Here is a 17,666-nt window from a genome sequence, read left to right as displayed (position 1 = left end):
GTTACTTTTAGGATTAATGCTTTTAATTGCAAACATCCAATTTGTAACTGTACTCAGCTAATAGATGATGGCCCCTTACTGACTGTAAAATGCTTTTTAAATAATAATAATAATAATAATAATAATAATAATAATAATAATAACTTCGCCGTTGCCGGTCCCAAGCCCGGATGAGAAAGGAGGAGGGTTGGGGTCAGGTTGGCATCTGGTCCTGTAAAAAAACCCCCGCCAACCCATACAATATGGTGAAAAAAACAAATAAGAATTCCATACCGCATCGGTCATCGCGCGGGTTAACAAGGGCCGCGGCGGATGTTGGGGTCCCTGGACATCCGTCGACAAGTGGGCTACAAGTGGACCAGCCAACAAAACGACAAAAATATAGTGCAGATGAAAACCGTGCCATAATGGCCTGTTACTACAACTCAGAGCCAGAAAAAAGAGGCTATTTAAAGCGAATGTATGAATTATGGAAACAACAATATCCAGATTCAAATGTTAGTGAACAACGACTAGCAGATCAAAGGCGATTTATTATACGGAATAAAGTGTTTAGTGAAGTTGAACATGAGGAAATTCAGGCAAATTGCAAAACCCAAAAAACAATATCACAAGCGGAAATAACTGATATTCAAGACACAACTAAAGACATTATAGTAGAACTCCCAGAAGAAGCTCTCGGGGAGGAAATAACATCACCACCACTAGAACCAGTTATCACTGAACCAACTGATGAACTAACTCAAAAACAAAAAGAATTGAAGGATAAGATCATGGAGCATTTTCTGCTTAATGAGGAAAGGCAACGTTTACCATCACTAAAAACTGTGCCTAAGAAAATTTTGGCCCCTATCATGAAAATGGTTAATGCAGTGTTTTCAACAATTGAACCGGGATCCATCTTGGAAACAAACCAGTTAATGTACAGCGCAGCTGTAATAGTCACTAATGAACTAGGCATTAAAATTAAAGTACCTAGTCACACAACAGAAAAAGCATCAAAGCCAAAGTGGAAAATCCGTTTAGAACAAAAATCAAAAAATTAAGGGCAGATGCTAGTAACTTAAAGAACATGCATGAGCAACGGCTTAAAAACAACAAAATCATAGATCGGCTAATCAGACGATATAGATTGGATACAAGAAACATCAATGAAGCTGTAGAGATTGTAAAACAGCAGATAACAGCAACAGCTAGAAAAATTGAAAGATATGAGGCACGAATCATCCAATATAAACAAAATCAGCAATTTCGATCAGACCAACGGCGTTTTTATCAAAGTCTTAATGTAAATGGTGACACCAAAAGTGAAAAACCAGAAAAACAGGCCACAGTTGAATTCTGGAAAGAATTGTGGGAAAATGTAAAGGACTACAACAAGGAAGCAAAGTGGATACATGACTTTGAGAAAAGCATTGGCAACAAGCAAATGCAAGTATTAGAAATAACAACTGAGATGGTCAAAAATCGAGTTAAAAAGGTAAAGAATTGGACATCACCTGGAAAGGACCAATTACATGGTTTCTGGCTCAAATATCTGACCAGTTTACATGCAATATTGGCCAGGCAACTGAATGAAATTTTACAAAAGGGCCAAATTGATGAATGGTTGACAACTGGAAAAACATACTTGATTCAGAAAGATGCAGCTAAAGGAACAACACCTGAAAACTACAGACCAATAACATGCTTGCCAACAACCTTCAAATTACTCACAGGCATTATTGCAGATAACATGATGGATTATTTGGAAACAAACAACATCTTGCCAGTAGAGCAAAAAGGCAACAAAAGAAGGAGCAGGGGCACCAAAGATCAGCTTCTAATTGATAAAATGATATTAGAAAATTGTAAGAACAGAAAAACGAACTTGAATATGGTCTGGATTGATTACAAAAAGGCATTTGACTCACTGCCACATAGTTGGATCATAAAATGCTTAGAAACAACTGGTATTAGCAAAAATATTACATCCTTTACTGAAAAGGCGATGAAACAATGGAGAACTTAGTTGGCAGTAGGGAATGAGATCTACGGAATAGTTAATATCAAGCGAGGAATTTTCCAGGGTGATTCACTTTCACCTCTTCTCTTCATCATCGCAATGATCCCACTATCAGTAATCTTAAAAAAAATGAAATTAGGCTACCAAACAGCCAAAGAAGCTGAAAAAATTTCACATTTACTATATATGGATGATTTGAAACTCTATGGAAAGTCAGAAATAGAAATCCAATCATTGACAAACACAGTCCGAGTATTCAGCACCGATATTTCAATGCAGTTTGGCATGGAAAAATGTGCCACTGTATCCATAAAAAGGGGCAAAATCACTGCATGTGAGGGAATTGAAATGCCCAATGGCCAATTAATTAAATGCAAAGAAAATGAAGCCTACAAATACTTAGGCATTCTGCAGTTGGATAACATCAAGCATGGAGAAGTAAAAACTATTGTCAGGCGAGAGTACACCAACAGAGTTAGGAAAATTTTGAAATCTAAATTGAATGGTGGAAATACAATCAAGGCCATAAATACCTGGGCAATACCAGTTATAAGATACACAGCTGGTATAGTTAACTGGACACAAGCTGATTTGGACCTTTTGGACCGAAAAACCAGGAAACTAATGACAATGCACTACAGTTTACATCCACGTGGTGATACTGATAGACTGTACCTGCCCCGAAAATCAGGTGGCAGAGGATTATTACAAGTGAAGCAAACAGTTGAAGAAGAAAAACATGCACTGGCTGATTATTTAAAAGAAAGTCAAGAACATCTATTAATCGAAGTAAAGAACAAAAATCTACTGAAGGCCCAACAGACGAAACAAGAATACAGAAAAGATGTGATAAAATCAAGAATGGAGAGTTGGCAGAACAAAGCACTGCATGGCCAATTTCTGGAAAAAATAAAAGATAAAGTGGACAGTGAACAAACTTGGTTATGGCTAACAACAGGTACATTAAAGAAAGAAACAGAGTCACTAATCCTGGCTGCGCAAGAACAAGCTATCCGCACAAATGCCATTAAGGCCAAAATCGAAAAATCCTCTGATGATGCCAAATGCAGACTTTGCAAAGAAGCTGATGAAACTGTTGATCACATACTCAGCTGCTGTAAAAAAATCGCGCAGACTGATTATAAATTGCGGCACAATTCAGTAGCACAAATGATCCATTGGAATTTGTGCAAAAATTATAATATTAAAACAGCAACAAACTGGTGGGAACATCAGCCTGAAAAAGTCACCGAAAATCAGATGGTCAAGATCTTGTGGGATTTCCGTATACAAACCGACAAAATACTGGCGCATAATACACCAGACATCACACTGGTTGAGAAAAATAAGGTCACAATCATAGACATCGCAATACCAGGTGATAGCAGGGTCGCCGAGAAGGAACATGAAAAAATCGCAAGATACCAGGACTTAAAAATCGAAATTCAACGACTATGGCACAAACCAGCAGTGGTAATTCCAGTGGTAATTGGCACACTGGGTGCTATTCCAAAAGCACTGGAATTACATTTAAAACAGTTAAAAATTGACAAAATCACCATCAGTCAAATGCAAAAAGCCGCACTGCTTGGATCTGCACGCATATTACGAAAATACGTTATGACGTCCTAGGCCCCTGGGTGGGGCCCGACTAGTAACCAATGCCAAATCCGGCGAAACAACTGGCCGCTGTGATACAATTGTACAATAATAATAATAAAGGTAGGGAGCCTCTCAATCTTGACCAGTCCTGTCTGTGATGTCCTGCAGACAATTATATATATTTGTCTCTCAGTCCCCTTATGTATCTACTTTCTGAATGGCTAAGATAGAGCTCTCTAGAATATGGTCCTGAAGTCTAACCTTAGTTATGTCAGTTTCTAAAAGGGAACATCTGGCTTTTCATTCAGTCATTAGGGAAAGACACATTTTATGGACATAAAGACACAATATACTTAACTCCAACATGGCAGCTGCAGCTTAGTCTTTGAATAAAACATTTGTATTTTATTGTCTGGATAGTGGATCCAGCTTTTTTTGAATGGTTTATTAGCTAGGTTTAGTTTAGCCAGTCTGTTCATATCCTTGTATAGCAGTGAAGCAGCATACTCTGTTTAAAAGAGACAGCCATTTTAGTAGGAAGTAGTAGGCTAAAAAGTTTTCAGTCTGCCAGATATATAAGTGCATGTATGTTTTTATTGTAAATAAAAAGTCTGTATAGTCACATCAAGATTCCTTTCTTCTCATATTTTATAGATCTACCTCATTTGGCTACAAGGAGTGTGTGTGAAAATATAATAATCAGAGTGATGGAGTGTCCTGCATGGCTCCTAGTTCTACCCCATTGCTTTAAGTTCATTCTCCATGCAGAAAGAACGTTCACCTTTCTGGTAATCCTCTTTTCTGGCTTTGTATAACATGTATAAATAGGAGAAATTAGTTTAGTTAAGGATGTTTTGGATTCAGCCTCGTCCTCTAATGATGACTGGATTATGGTGTTCAGATAACTTGCTCATCACTTTAAGCAGTTAAGTGGAAAAGCAGACTAAAATAAACATAAGTTTTTAAAGCATGGTTCCATATTCTTTAAATGTATAAATATGAAAACATGGCTGAAGTGAATAGACACATCTTCTAGCAGCCTGTACAAATAATCAAGCAAGAACTAGAATGTTTTTCAAGTATTATTAAAAGAATTTTCCTGGGTCCCTTTCTCCAAGCAGAGAGACAAGACACACTGCTGTTGGAGAGGAGGTTGATCTGTTTATTTCCCCAAAACAAAGGAGTTTGTTCTTGGGCTATCTACAGAGAGAAAAATGGTGTTTCAAAACTTTTTACAAGGGGATTGGTCCTTAGTGTGGACTTGTGGGTTGTATATATGCTGGTTCATGTGTGGGCTTGGGTGTGTGTGTGAATTGCCTACATACTTTTTCTAGTGCAGAGGTTCCCAACCTTTTTTATACCCTGCACCCTTAGAATGCTTCTGATATATTATCACACCTCTTTCAAAAGTAAATAATTTTATGCATATAATTATGCAGATAAACTATAATTTCAAAACTTCTAAACCCAGGTTTTCACACCCCTGGAATATCATCTCACACCCCCAGGAAGTGCAAGTACCCCCAGTTGGGAATCCCTGTTCTAGTGTGTGACCCTGTCAACAGGTCAATCTTAAGTGTCACTGAACAGGTTCTTTGTCTGGTTTATAACTCTTGCCCAAGTACTTGGTTTGGGTACTTCGTTACGCTGTTGTCAGTTGATCCCTTACTGGAGGTGTAGCTTAGTAATCTATAGTTACACTGTATCTCCCATAGTTTCCAGCCTCAGTGGATCATGAATATTGGTTAATGGTTGAGGGATAGCTGAGACAGTGAGAGAAATAAAGTTAATTTTGGAATAGAGAATCTCCTATGATTATTATTGATTATTAAAATAAAATACTTTCCTCAGTCATGAAGTGAAGAAGATTAAATATAAGACAAGTTTGCTGTCACAACAGTGTGGTAGATTTAGAAGAGAAATTTAGGGCATACAAAAGGAGGAGGGGCAGGGCTGTGGGTGGGGCAATCAGTGGGAAAGAAAGAAAGGAAAAACCATATTTGCCATAGAATACCATCTCAATGCAATAAAATCTGTTTAAGGGTGTTCTCTCAGCTATTCTGCCTCCTTCTTGAATAGCAGTTATAAATATTTTATAAATAGCTTTCTGTTGTGACTCAGCAGACGTCTTCTGTGAGTCTTTTCAGGATGCAAGATTAATTATGCAGCTGGGGCTCGTTAGGGGATATTCTGGGGATAAAAGGACGGATGGTGCCACGCCGTAGTTGCAGGAATCAACGTTCCTTGGTTCGTTCAACATTGATTGATCATCAGTCGTAGTTTATGTAAGATACACTTGGAAAAGTGCTTGGTTTTCTGTAACCCTTATTCAAGGATACACTTGGAGAAGTGCATTGCGTTGTAAGAGTTTTTGTTTAGTATTCTGTTATCTCGTCAGAGATTGTATTTATGTTATTTTTGGGCTCGCAGCCAGTCAGAGCTGAGAACTGATAAAGAGAGTTCCTTTTAAGTTGTTTGCCTGTCGTCTGTTTAACCATCGGAGAAGGGGGGACAGAACAGCTTTCCCCCTATTTCTAGAAACATCTGAGGTAGCTTTTACAGACAGAGTTTGTCTGTCACACAGAATAATAACTATTCTAAAAAGTGCAAGTGGACTACACTCATTTGTACAGAGGTTTCTTCTGGTCAAAACTCCATTTTAATTCTCCCTTTTATAAGTCCAGTACTTTAGCTTGCCAAATTCCCTGCAAATCACAGAACGATTTTCAGATTTAAATAACTGAATGTACAGAATTCAGAAAAGAAATCCCCTGCCATTTCAAATAGTTAGGCAAGATAGAGAATCACTAAGGATAAACGGTGCTAGCAAGAATCAACTTCCATGAAAAAAGATGCAACGTAAAATTGTGTATCTTTCACCTCTGTGTAAGTTAGACTAGCTGAGTTATTGTAAATTTAACAGTGCTATTTTTCTATATGCTAGAAACCTCTAGTTGTAAAAATTGGTTGGCTGGTTAAACTAAATATTTTAAATTCAATTATAGTGTTTCTTTCATTTACCTTTCCTTTAGGTTCTATTTTTCCAGTCTACTGCCTACTCTATATTCAACCTCCTTGCCTGCAGATTTACTGTCTCAGCTTCTCTGATGTCCAAGATAATTTTTCAATCTTCAGATTACACCATTAATTTGGTATCTAGTTTTAATCCTAGTAAAATAATAGATTTCAACAATTGGATCGTAAACATATCATCAGTCTTCTCCCTGAATAATGGAGATGCTCATGAACATTCCTTGACGATCTCAGAACAGTGTCTCTACAGTTGCATGTTTCCTTCTCTCATTTTAATATCTGAATTGCCATTTTCTTCTGCATATTGCCATCCAGAGATCATCCAAATTTATTCAGATACATTGCAAAATTACATTGTAATTTTAAATTTCTATCAAACTCAGCTGTGAGGTTTATGAATCTAAAAGAGAATGAATAGTGTTAAGCCAGATAAAGATTTGAACTGAAGGTATGAACTGGGTAAAGATTTGAAACTGAAGAGATTACCTGGTTAGGTAATAAAATGTCTGCAAGCAAATAATCAAACTCAGAGAGTACCAAGACTCCACAATTCCACCTTGACCTGCATATGTTCTCTTCTGTTGGTTCAATTAAATCTTCCTTCATCCCAGCTCTATGTTTGAATCACCGTATTGGCTCTTCAATTGCCACAGTATATTTTCTTACTATTCTTGTTTCTTGGTGAAAATTCTTTCAGGTTTTCTGAACTGTTTTAAGCACCTTGCCTAGATCAACATATTAAAAAAAAAGGCTTTCATCAAATGTCATCCTTACAAAGTTTTGTTGTGAAATGGTCTTGCTTTTCAGAAGACATTTTCATACATGACACTTTCCCAGAGCATATAAGGGACTTTCTAGAAGATGTATTCAGCAAACTAAACCTTGCAGGCTTCACTTCATAACTAGAGATGTTTGTGTTTTTCCATTATATAGAGATTTCTCTGTGTGCAAGCAAAGTCTTCATGTGCAACAAATCTTGGCTTTTACTGCTTATCTTGTTTAGTTGTTGCTAGTAGTAACAACTAAAAGTAAAACAAAATGATGCACAAGCACCACCTAGAGGCAATGTGGTACAGTAGAAAGTGAGGATGCATTAATTATCAAGGAAGGATGGCAGCTCTGTTGGGTCATATCTGACAAAGAATGGAACTTTCAGTATCCGTTAAGAGTTGTCAGGAGAATTACACTGCAACTAATTAGTGCCATGGTTAACATTTGAGTGCTAATTTTCAAGATGGCTCAGGATATTGATATCTCTCATTCTTCATAAACTTCATCCTGTCCACTCACCAAACCAGCTTCCCCAACCACACACATATATTCTCCATCCAATATGACAATCATCTAAGTGGAGATCAATATATCTACCCAATACAAGATTAGGGAAGATTGAAACAAACTAGACCAAGCAGTACAGAAAGTATAAGGAGCGGTTTGGTTAATGGCTGCTTAGGCATCCCTGGTTAATTCCTTATATGCCATTTCAAACTAACTTATTAACTTATCAACAATTATAGGTTTTCTTTTAGCAAGACCTTCAATATATAAGGCACAGAAGTGATCCTCTGTCTCAACTCCAGTTTGGGCCTTAATTCAATCTTCTAATAAAAGTGTATCTTGTGCTCTCTTGTTACCTTATTTTCTTCAAAATAATATACCGTCTAAGGCTAATTTCCAATTGTGCAATAAAAAAAATGGCGGTAATGTGTATGCATTACATTTTTTTTACTGCAGTGACCTAGATCATGTTTTTCAACCTTGGCAATTTTAAGATATGTGGACTTCAGTTCCTAGAATTTCCCAGTCAGCATGCTGGGTCTGGAAGTCCACACATCTTAAAGTTGCTGAGGTTAAAAAACATTGCCCTGGATTCTAGAAGAATGGCCAGTGACTAATCAGTCAGAAAAAATGGCATGGATCACGTTGGACAGATATTCATCAGCACAGAGCTGATGTTAAGAGTTAACTACACATACACACAAATAAATAAAAGAAAGTGCTTAAAATGTTATTCATGTATGCAGTACAGAATGTTAAAAACCGTTCTTTGCAGGAGAATAAACCAAGGTTAGCTCCAAGGACTTCATGAGTCAGCAACAAACAACAAAAACAATTGGTTTAAATTTCCTGTTGGAACAGAATAATATTAAATTGGCAGTGGTTGCGCTTCAGCAGTTTCTGGCAGCAGAATGCCACAGAACTAAAGAGGCTTCTCTTCAGAAAACTAGACTGAAAAGTAAGATGGCAGAAAATTAGCAACTTACCATTTATGTCAAACAAAGAGGTTTTTTTTTACTGAACAGAGTTGCCCAAGCTTTAAAGCATCTCTGATGTTTCATAGCAGTCAAAAACCTGACTTGTGACATGTCAAGAGCAGACAGAAATGAAGCTGTAGGAATAATCAAAATAAGAATAGCCTTGTGAAAGGAACAAGATCCAGAACAAAAAAGGAAGGGAACTTGATTAAAGTTGGATTTGTTTCCTCACTAACTGCTTCCTTTTCATCTGACTGGATGGTCAGGAAGAAGGGCAAAAGCTATAGGAGTGAGAAGCTAAAGTAATTCAGATACAAAGCTTCTCAGAGAGATCTAGGACAACTCACCAAAACTAACTTGCCCTGGTCAACGTCTCGTGGGACAACTTGTTGTGGAACTCTTCAGAGTTGTCACCTAGTGACTGCTGATCCTAATTGCAGTTGGTAAGATAGGACCAGAGGTGGGTTGCTGCCGGTTCAGTCTGGATTAGGTGAACCCGTAATAGCGGTGGCGAGAAGCTCTTCCCACCCGCCTGGACGCTTCTGTGCATGTGCAGAAGCGTCACGCACACGCCAGAACTGGTAGTAAAAAAATTAGCAACCCACCTCTGGGTAGGACCTCCTCCTCTTTGTGGCAGCCTCTCAAATACTGGAATACTGCTATCATGTCCCCGCTAATTCTTTTTTTCTCTGGACTAGCCAAACCCAAATCCTGCAACCATTCTTCATATGTTTTAGTCTCCAGGCCTTTAATTGTCTTAGTTGCTCTTCTTTGCATTTTTTCCAAAGTCTCAACATCTTTTTTGTAATGTGGTGACAAAAATGTAGTATCCCAGGTGTGGTCTTACTAAGGCTTTATAAAGCGATACTAATACTTCACATGATTTTGATTCTATGCCTCTGTTTATACAACCAAGGATTGTATTAGCTTTTTTGGATGCTGCTGCACACTGCTGACTCATGTTTAAGTGTTCATCTACTAGGATTCCAAGGTCCCTCTCACAATTATTGTTATTGAGCCAGGTTTCACCTAATCTGTACTTGTATCTTAATCTCAAAGCCTTGTTTCCCTGCCCCTCCTGCAGCTGCCAGGTTGACAATCTTTCTGCAATTCTCTCCAAATGCATAGGAAAAATCCAAATCTTGGTGTTTTTGGCTTTCCACAGCCTGTGTGGTTTACTTATAATTTTCAGACATTAATAAGTCATTCTGTCAATACAGAAATAAATGGTCATTATTTTTTTTCTTAACTAAAAATAAATTCTAACTCCTCATCTGCCTGCATTGTCATTCTGGGACTTCTGCCTTTAGCTGCTTCAGAACAGCTAACCTCTCTCTGTTAGAAAAAGAAAACTGGCATTCAAAAATGCCAAGAATGTTGCAGTTGCATGGAAAAATTATACACACACACACACACACACACACAAAGATTGGAATTTGGTGACCTCGCCCTTCCTTTCCCTTGCACTGTCTGAGTTGTCATGTTATAATCAGCTATTAGTACAGTCCCTTCACTGCAACAGATTTACAACTATGTATCACGAGTATCTTATGCTAGTAATGCTAATAGGAAGCTGTGCAAGCCTATAAGTGAATTGTGCAATCACAATGAACAAGGTGCTTGTAGTAGGAATTCTTGACAATATCAGCTTTTAAAATACTCCAGACCTTCCCTACCCCAGCAAAATCAGCAATAGTACATCCCACTCTCACTATTTTTGAAATTTTGTGGCAATTTTATTTATCTGCATAAAGCATTTATAATGGCATTCTTTATCAATAATAATAGCCCATTCCAGGTTAGCTATATTCTGAATGAGTGTGGTCAAAGATACCTCAATGTGCCCAACACACCCATGTATAAACCACACTTAAAAAGCCAGAATGGTTGCTTTTACATAAGCCAAACAAGCCATATTTTGGCTTAACGGGACGTGTTGTCCTAGTTGCAATCTAAATAGTCTCAATATAAAGAGAAGAAAATGGCTTTTGGGGTTAATAACAACACACAAGTCCAAATGCAGACACCCAATAAAGGAAATGGCACAAATAGCAAGTATCATTTGCATGATAACAGTATGACTTGTGTCATGACTCATGTCATTGTCCCCTTCTGAGCCCTATTCCAAAAGACACCCATAGGGCCCAAAAAGGAAGACTGATTAGCTCTGCTTCATTTAGTATAAGCAGAATGAGTTTTAAATTCATCCAAAATGCAGTAGGCCTCTATGTAACATGTAACTGTATGCCAACATGTAACACAACTGTTAAGTGAGCTGCACTGACTTGCCAATTGCTTCTGGATATAATTCAAGGTATTGGTTATTACCTTTAAAGTCCTTTATGGCAGGGATCCCCAACACCACCAGGAACTGGGCTGTAGAAGCAAGCAAAGTCCCATCTGTGCATGCATGGACAGGATCCAGGCATTGTGCTAAACCACAAAGACCTAGCCCATGGAAAAACCACCTCCACAGAACTGGTCCTTGGTGCCTAAAAAGTTAGGGGTCACTGCTTTATGGCATGGGTACAGGGTATCTGTGGAACTATCTTTCCGCAATGGGATTGGCCCTCCCCACTTATGCTGGCAGAAGGGGATCCTTCAGCCAAGGAATTTCAGCTAGTGGGATCCAGAAGAGCCTTTCCTGTTATGGTTCCTGCTCTTGGAACATCTTGCCACAGGAGGTGAGAGAACCACTTCCTCTGTTTTGCCTGCAGGAAAGGCCTTAAAACCTGGCTATGCTGGCTTGCATGGGGTTATGAAGGAAGCTGCTGGCTAGAGGTGGTTGATACACTAATAGAGAAGGTACCCCACCTCTCCCCTCCAAACTCTTGTTTTTAGTTTATTTTAAGTTTTGTAAATTAATCTGTGTTTATATCAGGCTCACCTGAACTGTGAGATGACAGATGTGGGGGGATAAATTTGAGAAGGGGGGAGGAAGAGAAATTTAGTAGCTAGTCATTTAGTAATGACACATCTATTGGATTGAATCTGAGCAGTTTATATACCACATGTGTTTGATATTTAGATGTTGTTAAAAAGTGTCCATAGAAAAGCTATTCCACAAAGTGAGATGGTCAGGGTTACCGGCTCTGGAATATAAAAATGGCACATTTGCATTAAAAAAAACAGGAGCATGTACCTTGGGCTTTATGAAGACAAAGATTGAGGGAAGGGGAAAATTAATCAGATTATGTATATTAATGGCACTTTTCTACTGTAAGTAGAAAGAAGGGTATTTGCAGATTTATGCAGTTCCTAAAAAAGATAATTGCAGCAATGAGACCAACTATTTTTTGAGCTTCTTAAGGCTATCTAAGGTTTCAAGCAGCATTCTCAAGTCTGGTTTCTGCAAATGTGCTTTCATTATATTTCTCTGAATTTACAAGCAGCAAAATTGTTTCTACAGTTCTGCAATTCTATGTCTCTGACCATTACTGAACATTGTTTGGCTCTCACTGTTCTCTATAATTCTCCATTCAATTTCTCCTTTTACCTAGTTTTCCAAATTTCTTCCCAACTATCAACCATCTTTCCATGCCCGTTAAGTATACCTTCAGTTTGCACCCCGCTACTTTTTTTGCATTGGTCCACCTTTTTAAAAAAAACTTCTGGCTGAATTAGACTTCTATAAACTTGAGATTTCCCCCATAAATATTAATCATGAATGCTGTCATTTTGGCTACATAATCCCATCCTGTAGACTGGGTACAAAATGACTGTACAATATGATCTATAATAAAATATGGTAGCTTGCTGGTTTGTGACTTAATATATGATGTGAATCTGTCCATCATGGTTAATATACAGCTCCATTTTGTATGAACTATAGCAATTAAGCCACCATCAACAAAACTATAGATCACTATGTTGTGCAAAGTGAATGAATCAGGCCTAACTTCTCAAAATGTGAATGAATCAGGGCTAGCTTCTCTGCTCTTGAGAAAAGTTAGGGAAAAAATCTAACTTGGTGCTGCCAAGACTAATAGCAATAGCAATAGCAATAGCAGTAGACTTATATACCGCTTCATAGGCCTTTCAGGCCTCTCTAAGCGGTTTACAGAGAGTCAGCATATTGCCCCCAACAATCTGGGTCCTCATTTTACCCACCTCGGAAGGATGGAAGGCTGAGTCAACCCTGAGCCGGTGAGATTTGAACCGCTGACCTGCTGATCTAGCAGTAGCCTGCAGTGCTGCATTTAACCACTGCGCCACCTAATTTTTTATTGCCATAGGAAGTACATAGAAGGAAGGAAGGAAGGAAGGAAGGAAGGAAGGAAGGAAGGAAGGAAGGAAGGAAGGAAGGAATACTGGTTATCCCAATTTTGCAGCCCCGACCTTGTCAACTAATTGTACATACATAGTAAGCACTCTACCGGCTCCACACCCCATTTTTGCTGGCTGGGTGCTGCATGAGGCCGTCCAGGCCAAAAGCAGGGTGCAGGGGACTACTTGTGCCCCCCTCCGGTGCCCCATTTTGGCTGCCAGAGGCACCGTGGACCAGTCTTTTGCTATTTCCAGGCTGGCCCCAAGGGCCAGATTTAAGCCTTGAATTTGATACCCCTGATCTAGTGAATTAACCTGGGTAGAACTGAAGCCTGGTGTTTATTTTAAAAACTATTCAGTTATATGCATATTTTTTGACTGTTTTTAAAGCTAGTGAAGGACTAAAAATGATAGGATAGAATGATTGCCTGAGGGTTTATTTTTCTTTTTAAAAATCTCTTAATTGCTTTGCTTTTTCCTGTTTTAGTTTAGAATTGTGGTGAGACTGTTTTAGCTGTTTCTTTCTTTTTTAACTGCTATGAGAATTTTCTTGAGGATGGAATATAAACAATGGTAAAAACAACTAAATGTGCTTTCAATCTATCTTTGCAAAAAAATAGAGGGGCATTTTTATAACAAATTTTATTCTATATTGTATCTTACATTTGTGAAATAATATGTTCTGATTTTAACACCTTTTTACTGGAGTAACTAGTTTTCCAGTATTTTTAATGAACTTAACTTTCCAACAAAGAGATTAATTCTATGGCTTCCACTTTGTTCTGAAAAATACAGTTACAGGGCTGTTCCTCATTACTGTGTTAATGTGCATTCCTCTCATTCTTCAGTTGCCAAAAAGGTATGCCGGCATAATTTGTACAGCCCCACGGCCAAGTTCGATTCTGCCTCGATAATAAGGCTGGTGGCTGGTTCTGTCCTTATAGTTTTTTTCAGACATACGTCAAAGACAAAGATTGGTGGATTCCCTTGGCTGTGTTCCCCCTGCCATGCAGTGTCACCTGCAGGCTAGAAAAAGAGTCATCAATTGCTATCATTAATGTATAGAAAGGCTGGTTTGAGTAAAAATAACAGGTGCCTAGGACAGAAGCTTTCAATCGCCCTGAAGTGACAGATTGCCAGCATGGAATTTATTCATGCCTATAACCTATATCTGAACAGAGATCTAGCAATTGTCTAAAAACTAGCAAACCTGAGTCCTGAATCCCAAACTTTGCCTGATTGGCAGATAATAGAGCAAAGTAACAACACTAAATAAAGTAGGATGGCACTCTCCTAGTACATCAGGCAATCTCCCTCCGACCTTATCCTATGCTTCTCCATTTCCCCATCGTGTCAACTTGAATATGTCTGAACTTGACTTTAATGCTTAATCAATTACTCATCTTTTTAGAAGTAGCAGGAAAGAAAGATCACTGGTGCGGTGAAGGGGTTGCAAGGAGCACTGGGCGATCTTGGGCCAACTTCACACCTCTCTGCTTGCATTTAAGCTAAAAGAGATATCAGGCAAAAGTATGGTTGGTTCCTATATATTTCAAAATCTTGCCCAGAAGAATTCAGTGGTGACAGCAAGTGGCTATAGCCAACAGACCTCAGTAGCCCAGATATTACACAAAGTAGAGTTAAAGTAGGCCAAATGGCTCTCTCTAGGAATAAAAAGGGTAAAAGGAATGGCCACACAAGCCCCCTCCCCACTCCTTGGCAGAAACAGGGAAAATTGGTGCCCTGGCCTAAATCAAGCAAAGAAAGGAAATGTGCAGGAGTCAAAAAAAGTCAAACTGGTACTTATGACCACATGATCAAAGCCCTGCTTCTTTATTTGTCTGTTGATATTTTTATTTTTCTGCAGCCACCTCTATCCCGGAACATTGATACTTTTTTTAAAAAAAAGATAGATGTAGCACTCTTTGAAATGAATATTAAATATGCTTTTTTTAAAAAAAAGTCTAAATTCTTCCAGAAAAGTGTTAAGCCCGCATGTAAAAGACTGTGCAATGCCCAATCAGGCAGCCCCTGTAGCAGTCTGGGAAAGACTGCTAATATCAAATGTCTGTCTAATGAGATATCAAAGTAATATCAAATGTCTGTCTAATGAGAATGTGCCTTCTAACGGCACATCTTTATATCTCATTTAGTAGCATGGGAGGCTTAGCCTTTGACTAGGCTAGTTTTATATTCACTCCATACTGCACTCGGATTAGTTAATTAACATCAAGTTTGGTGTCAGCTCTTTGTGACTATGTGAATACTTTCTCTCCAGAATGATCTTTCAACCTTTTAGGTCTCTCAGTGGTGCATTCATTTGTCTTGTAAATGAATCTATCCATTTTACCGCTGACTGCTCTCTTCCTCATTTTTCTTCAACTTTTGTCAACGTTTCTTCAACATCAACCCCAATAGACACAGCACAGCTGAACCACAAACAACCCAATCACATTTTAGCCTAGTATGTTGTGCAAATCTAGCTGATGTGGTTTACTTTTTACTTCAGGATGTTCTCAAAACCCAGAACATTAGTTTTAAGTATGAAAACCAAGCTTTTAAAGTATAACCATGTTGTCCCAACACAAGCCAAGGCTTATATCTGAGTTGAAATGCACAGTATCTCATAGCAGCAGTGACGTGCGGTAAGGTTTATGGCTGGTGAGGCATTTTTTTTTAGACTTGTGGACTTCAACTCCCAGAATTCCACAGCCAGGCATGCTCAGTTCCGATTTAAAGCAACAGCATTTGTTTTTCTAAACTTATTTGCTAAATAGTTTCCTTCTTTCTTTTTCTTCTCCCTTCCCCTCCTTCCTCCCTCTCTCCCTCCCTCCCTCCCCCCTCTCTCAAACACATGCACACACACACATACACACACACACACACACACACACAGTTGCACCAGGATTCAAAAAATTTAGGTTTTCCTCCTCAGCCCATGTTAGCAATACCACTAGCAGCATTTTGGCTGGCAGGTGTAAGTAGAAGTGGAAATTCATTCTACTGAAAACATTGTTTTTGCTTATGATTGGATAATTAAAATTTCAGAAGACCCAAAGGCATAGTATAGCAGTGATTTCAGGAGCAAGGAATCAAATTGAACAGTTTATATGCAACTGAAAAGGAGCCTCTAAAAGTGATGGCAAGGCAGGAAAAGGGTGTTTTCAATTATGGTGCTCCTGCCCTATTTACAGAGCATGTTCTTTTTATTTTCTCAGGGTTTGGGGTTTTTTTTAGCATTTTTTTAACTTTTACTGGTATTTATATTTTCTATTGCCTTGTTTATTATATTTTATTGTCATTATTATAGCTGCTACTGATGTTTGCAGTTATGCTCTTTAAAAATGTTGCTTTAATACCCTGCAAACTTCATACAGAGCAGAATAAATAATAAATCATTTGTGCTCTCTCCCCTTGTGCGTAAAATCATTGGAGGACGGAGTGGTGCCGGGGTGGGCACCTTTCCACCTTAGAAAACGGACAGAGATCGGGTTCACCTTCGCGCTCTCGATCCCAACCTTTTGTTGGCATCCTTAAAAAATGCAGACGAGCCAGCCTCGCTCGTCCAGTGAGCCCATAAGGAACCGCAGGAGGAGGCTCGCGGCCTCTTTTCTCTAGTCTGTCCCGTGAAGGCCGGACCAGCCACACCCCGGGTGTAGAGGCGCTGTTATTTTCTCTCCTGGAAATGAATCACCCTCGGCCAGTTTGGCTTTGATTCCCCCTCCGCTCGCCGGGGCTTCCCTACAGAGAGGAAGGCGGGAGGAGCGCTGCGCGGTGAAGCTGCACCATGGCTGGGATTGCCGCTAAATTAGCCAAAGACAGGCAGATCGCGCAAGGGCTGGGCTCCAACTCCAAAGCCGTGAAGTACTTGAACCAGGACTTTCACACCCTGAGGAACGAGTGTCTGGAGGCGGGCAAGCTCTTTCAAGACCCGTCTTTCCCCGCCGCCGCGCCTTCTCTGGGCTACGAAGAACTAGGGCCAAACTCGCACAAAACAAAAGGCATCGTCTGGAAGAGGCCGACGGTAGGAGACCACCGCGCAGATGCTAACGGGAGAGAGGAGGGAATTACCTGGAGAAGGAGGAGGGGAGGGAAGAAAAGGAAAACAAATACGAGTTTAACGTCCCGTTTCTGTCCTGTTCTGGAGGATAGGAAAACGACAAGGGGGCCTGAATGACAGAGGGCGGTTAATTTTGGGGGACGAATCTGTTCTTTCATCCAGATCTCCGAATGCGTGCTCGAAGGTGTCTAAGGTCACCACTGATCCCTGGCGGATCAGGTCAGGGTTGAGTTGTGCCGCTACTTGTCCGCATTGGGATTGCTTGGCTTCAGCCGATTAGGAAGACAAACCGAACCAAAAAAAAAAAAAAAACCCACCAGCCAAGACTGCCTTTGCAAATTCGACACCACTTTGTATTTATTTTGTTTGCTTGGTGTCCGATAATCAATCTCTTTGAGGAGCTTACAGCAATTCTACAAATATTTTAAAATGCCATTAAAACGAT

General features: G+C 39.3%; 1 protein-coding gene across 1 annotated transcript in view; it reads left to right on the top strand.

Moving 5' to 3' along the window:
* The first annotated feature begins 16,851 nt into the window (after positions 1 to 16,851).
* Positions 16,852 to 17,666, top strand: part of CAPN2 (calpain 2) — a 42,321-nt gene continuing 41,506 nt past the window's right edge. The window contains exon 1 of the mRNA XM_032215363.1: positions 16,852 to 17,185. Coding sequence (XP_032071254.1) covers positions 16,949 to 17,185 — 237 coding nt within the window. The 5' untranslated portion in view covers positions 16,852 to 16,948. The remainder of the gene's footprint in view (positions 17,186 to 17,666) is intronic.

The sequence above is a fragment of the Thamnophis elegans genome, chromosome 4 (assembly GCF_009769535.1).
Source record: "Thamnophis elegans isolate rThaEle1 chromosome 4, rThaEle1.pri, whole genome shotgun sequence".
NCBI lineage: Eukaryota > Metazoa > Chordata > Lepidosauria > Squamata > Colubridae > Thamnophis > Thamnophis elegans.
The sequence above is the reverse complement of the archived record's forward strand: the minus strand, read 5'-3'. Positions and strand labels throughout refer to the sequence as shown.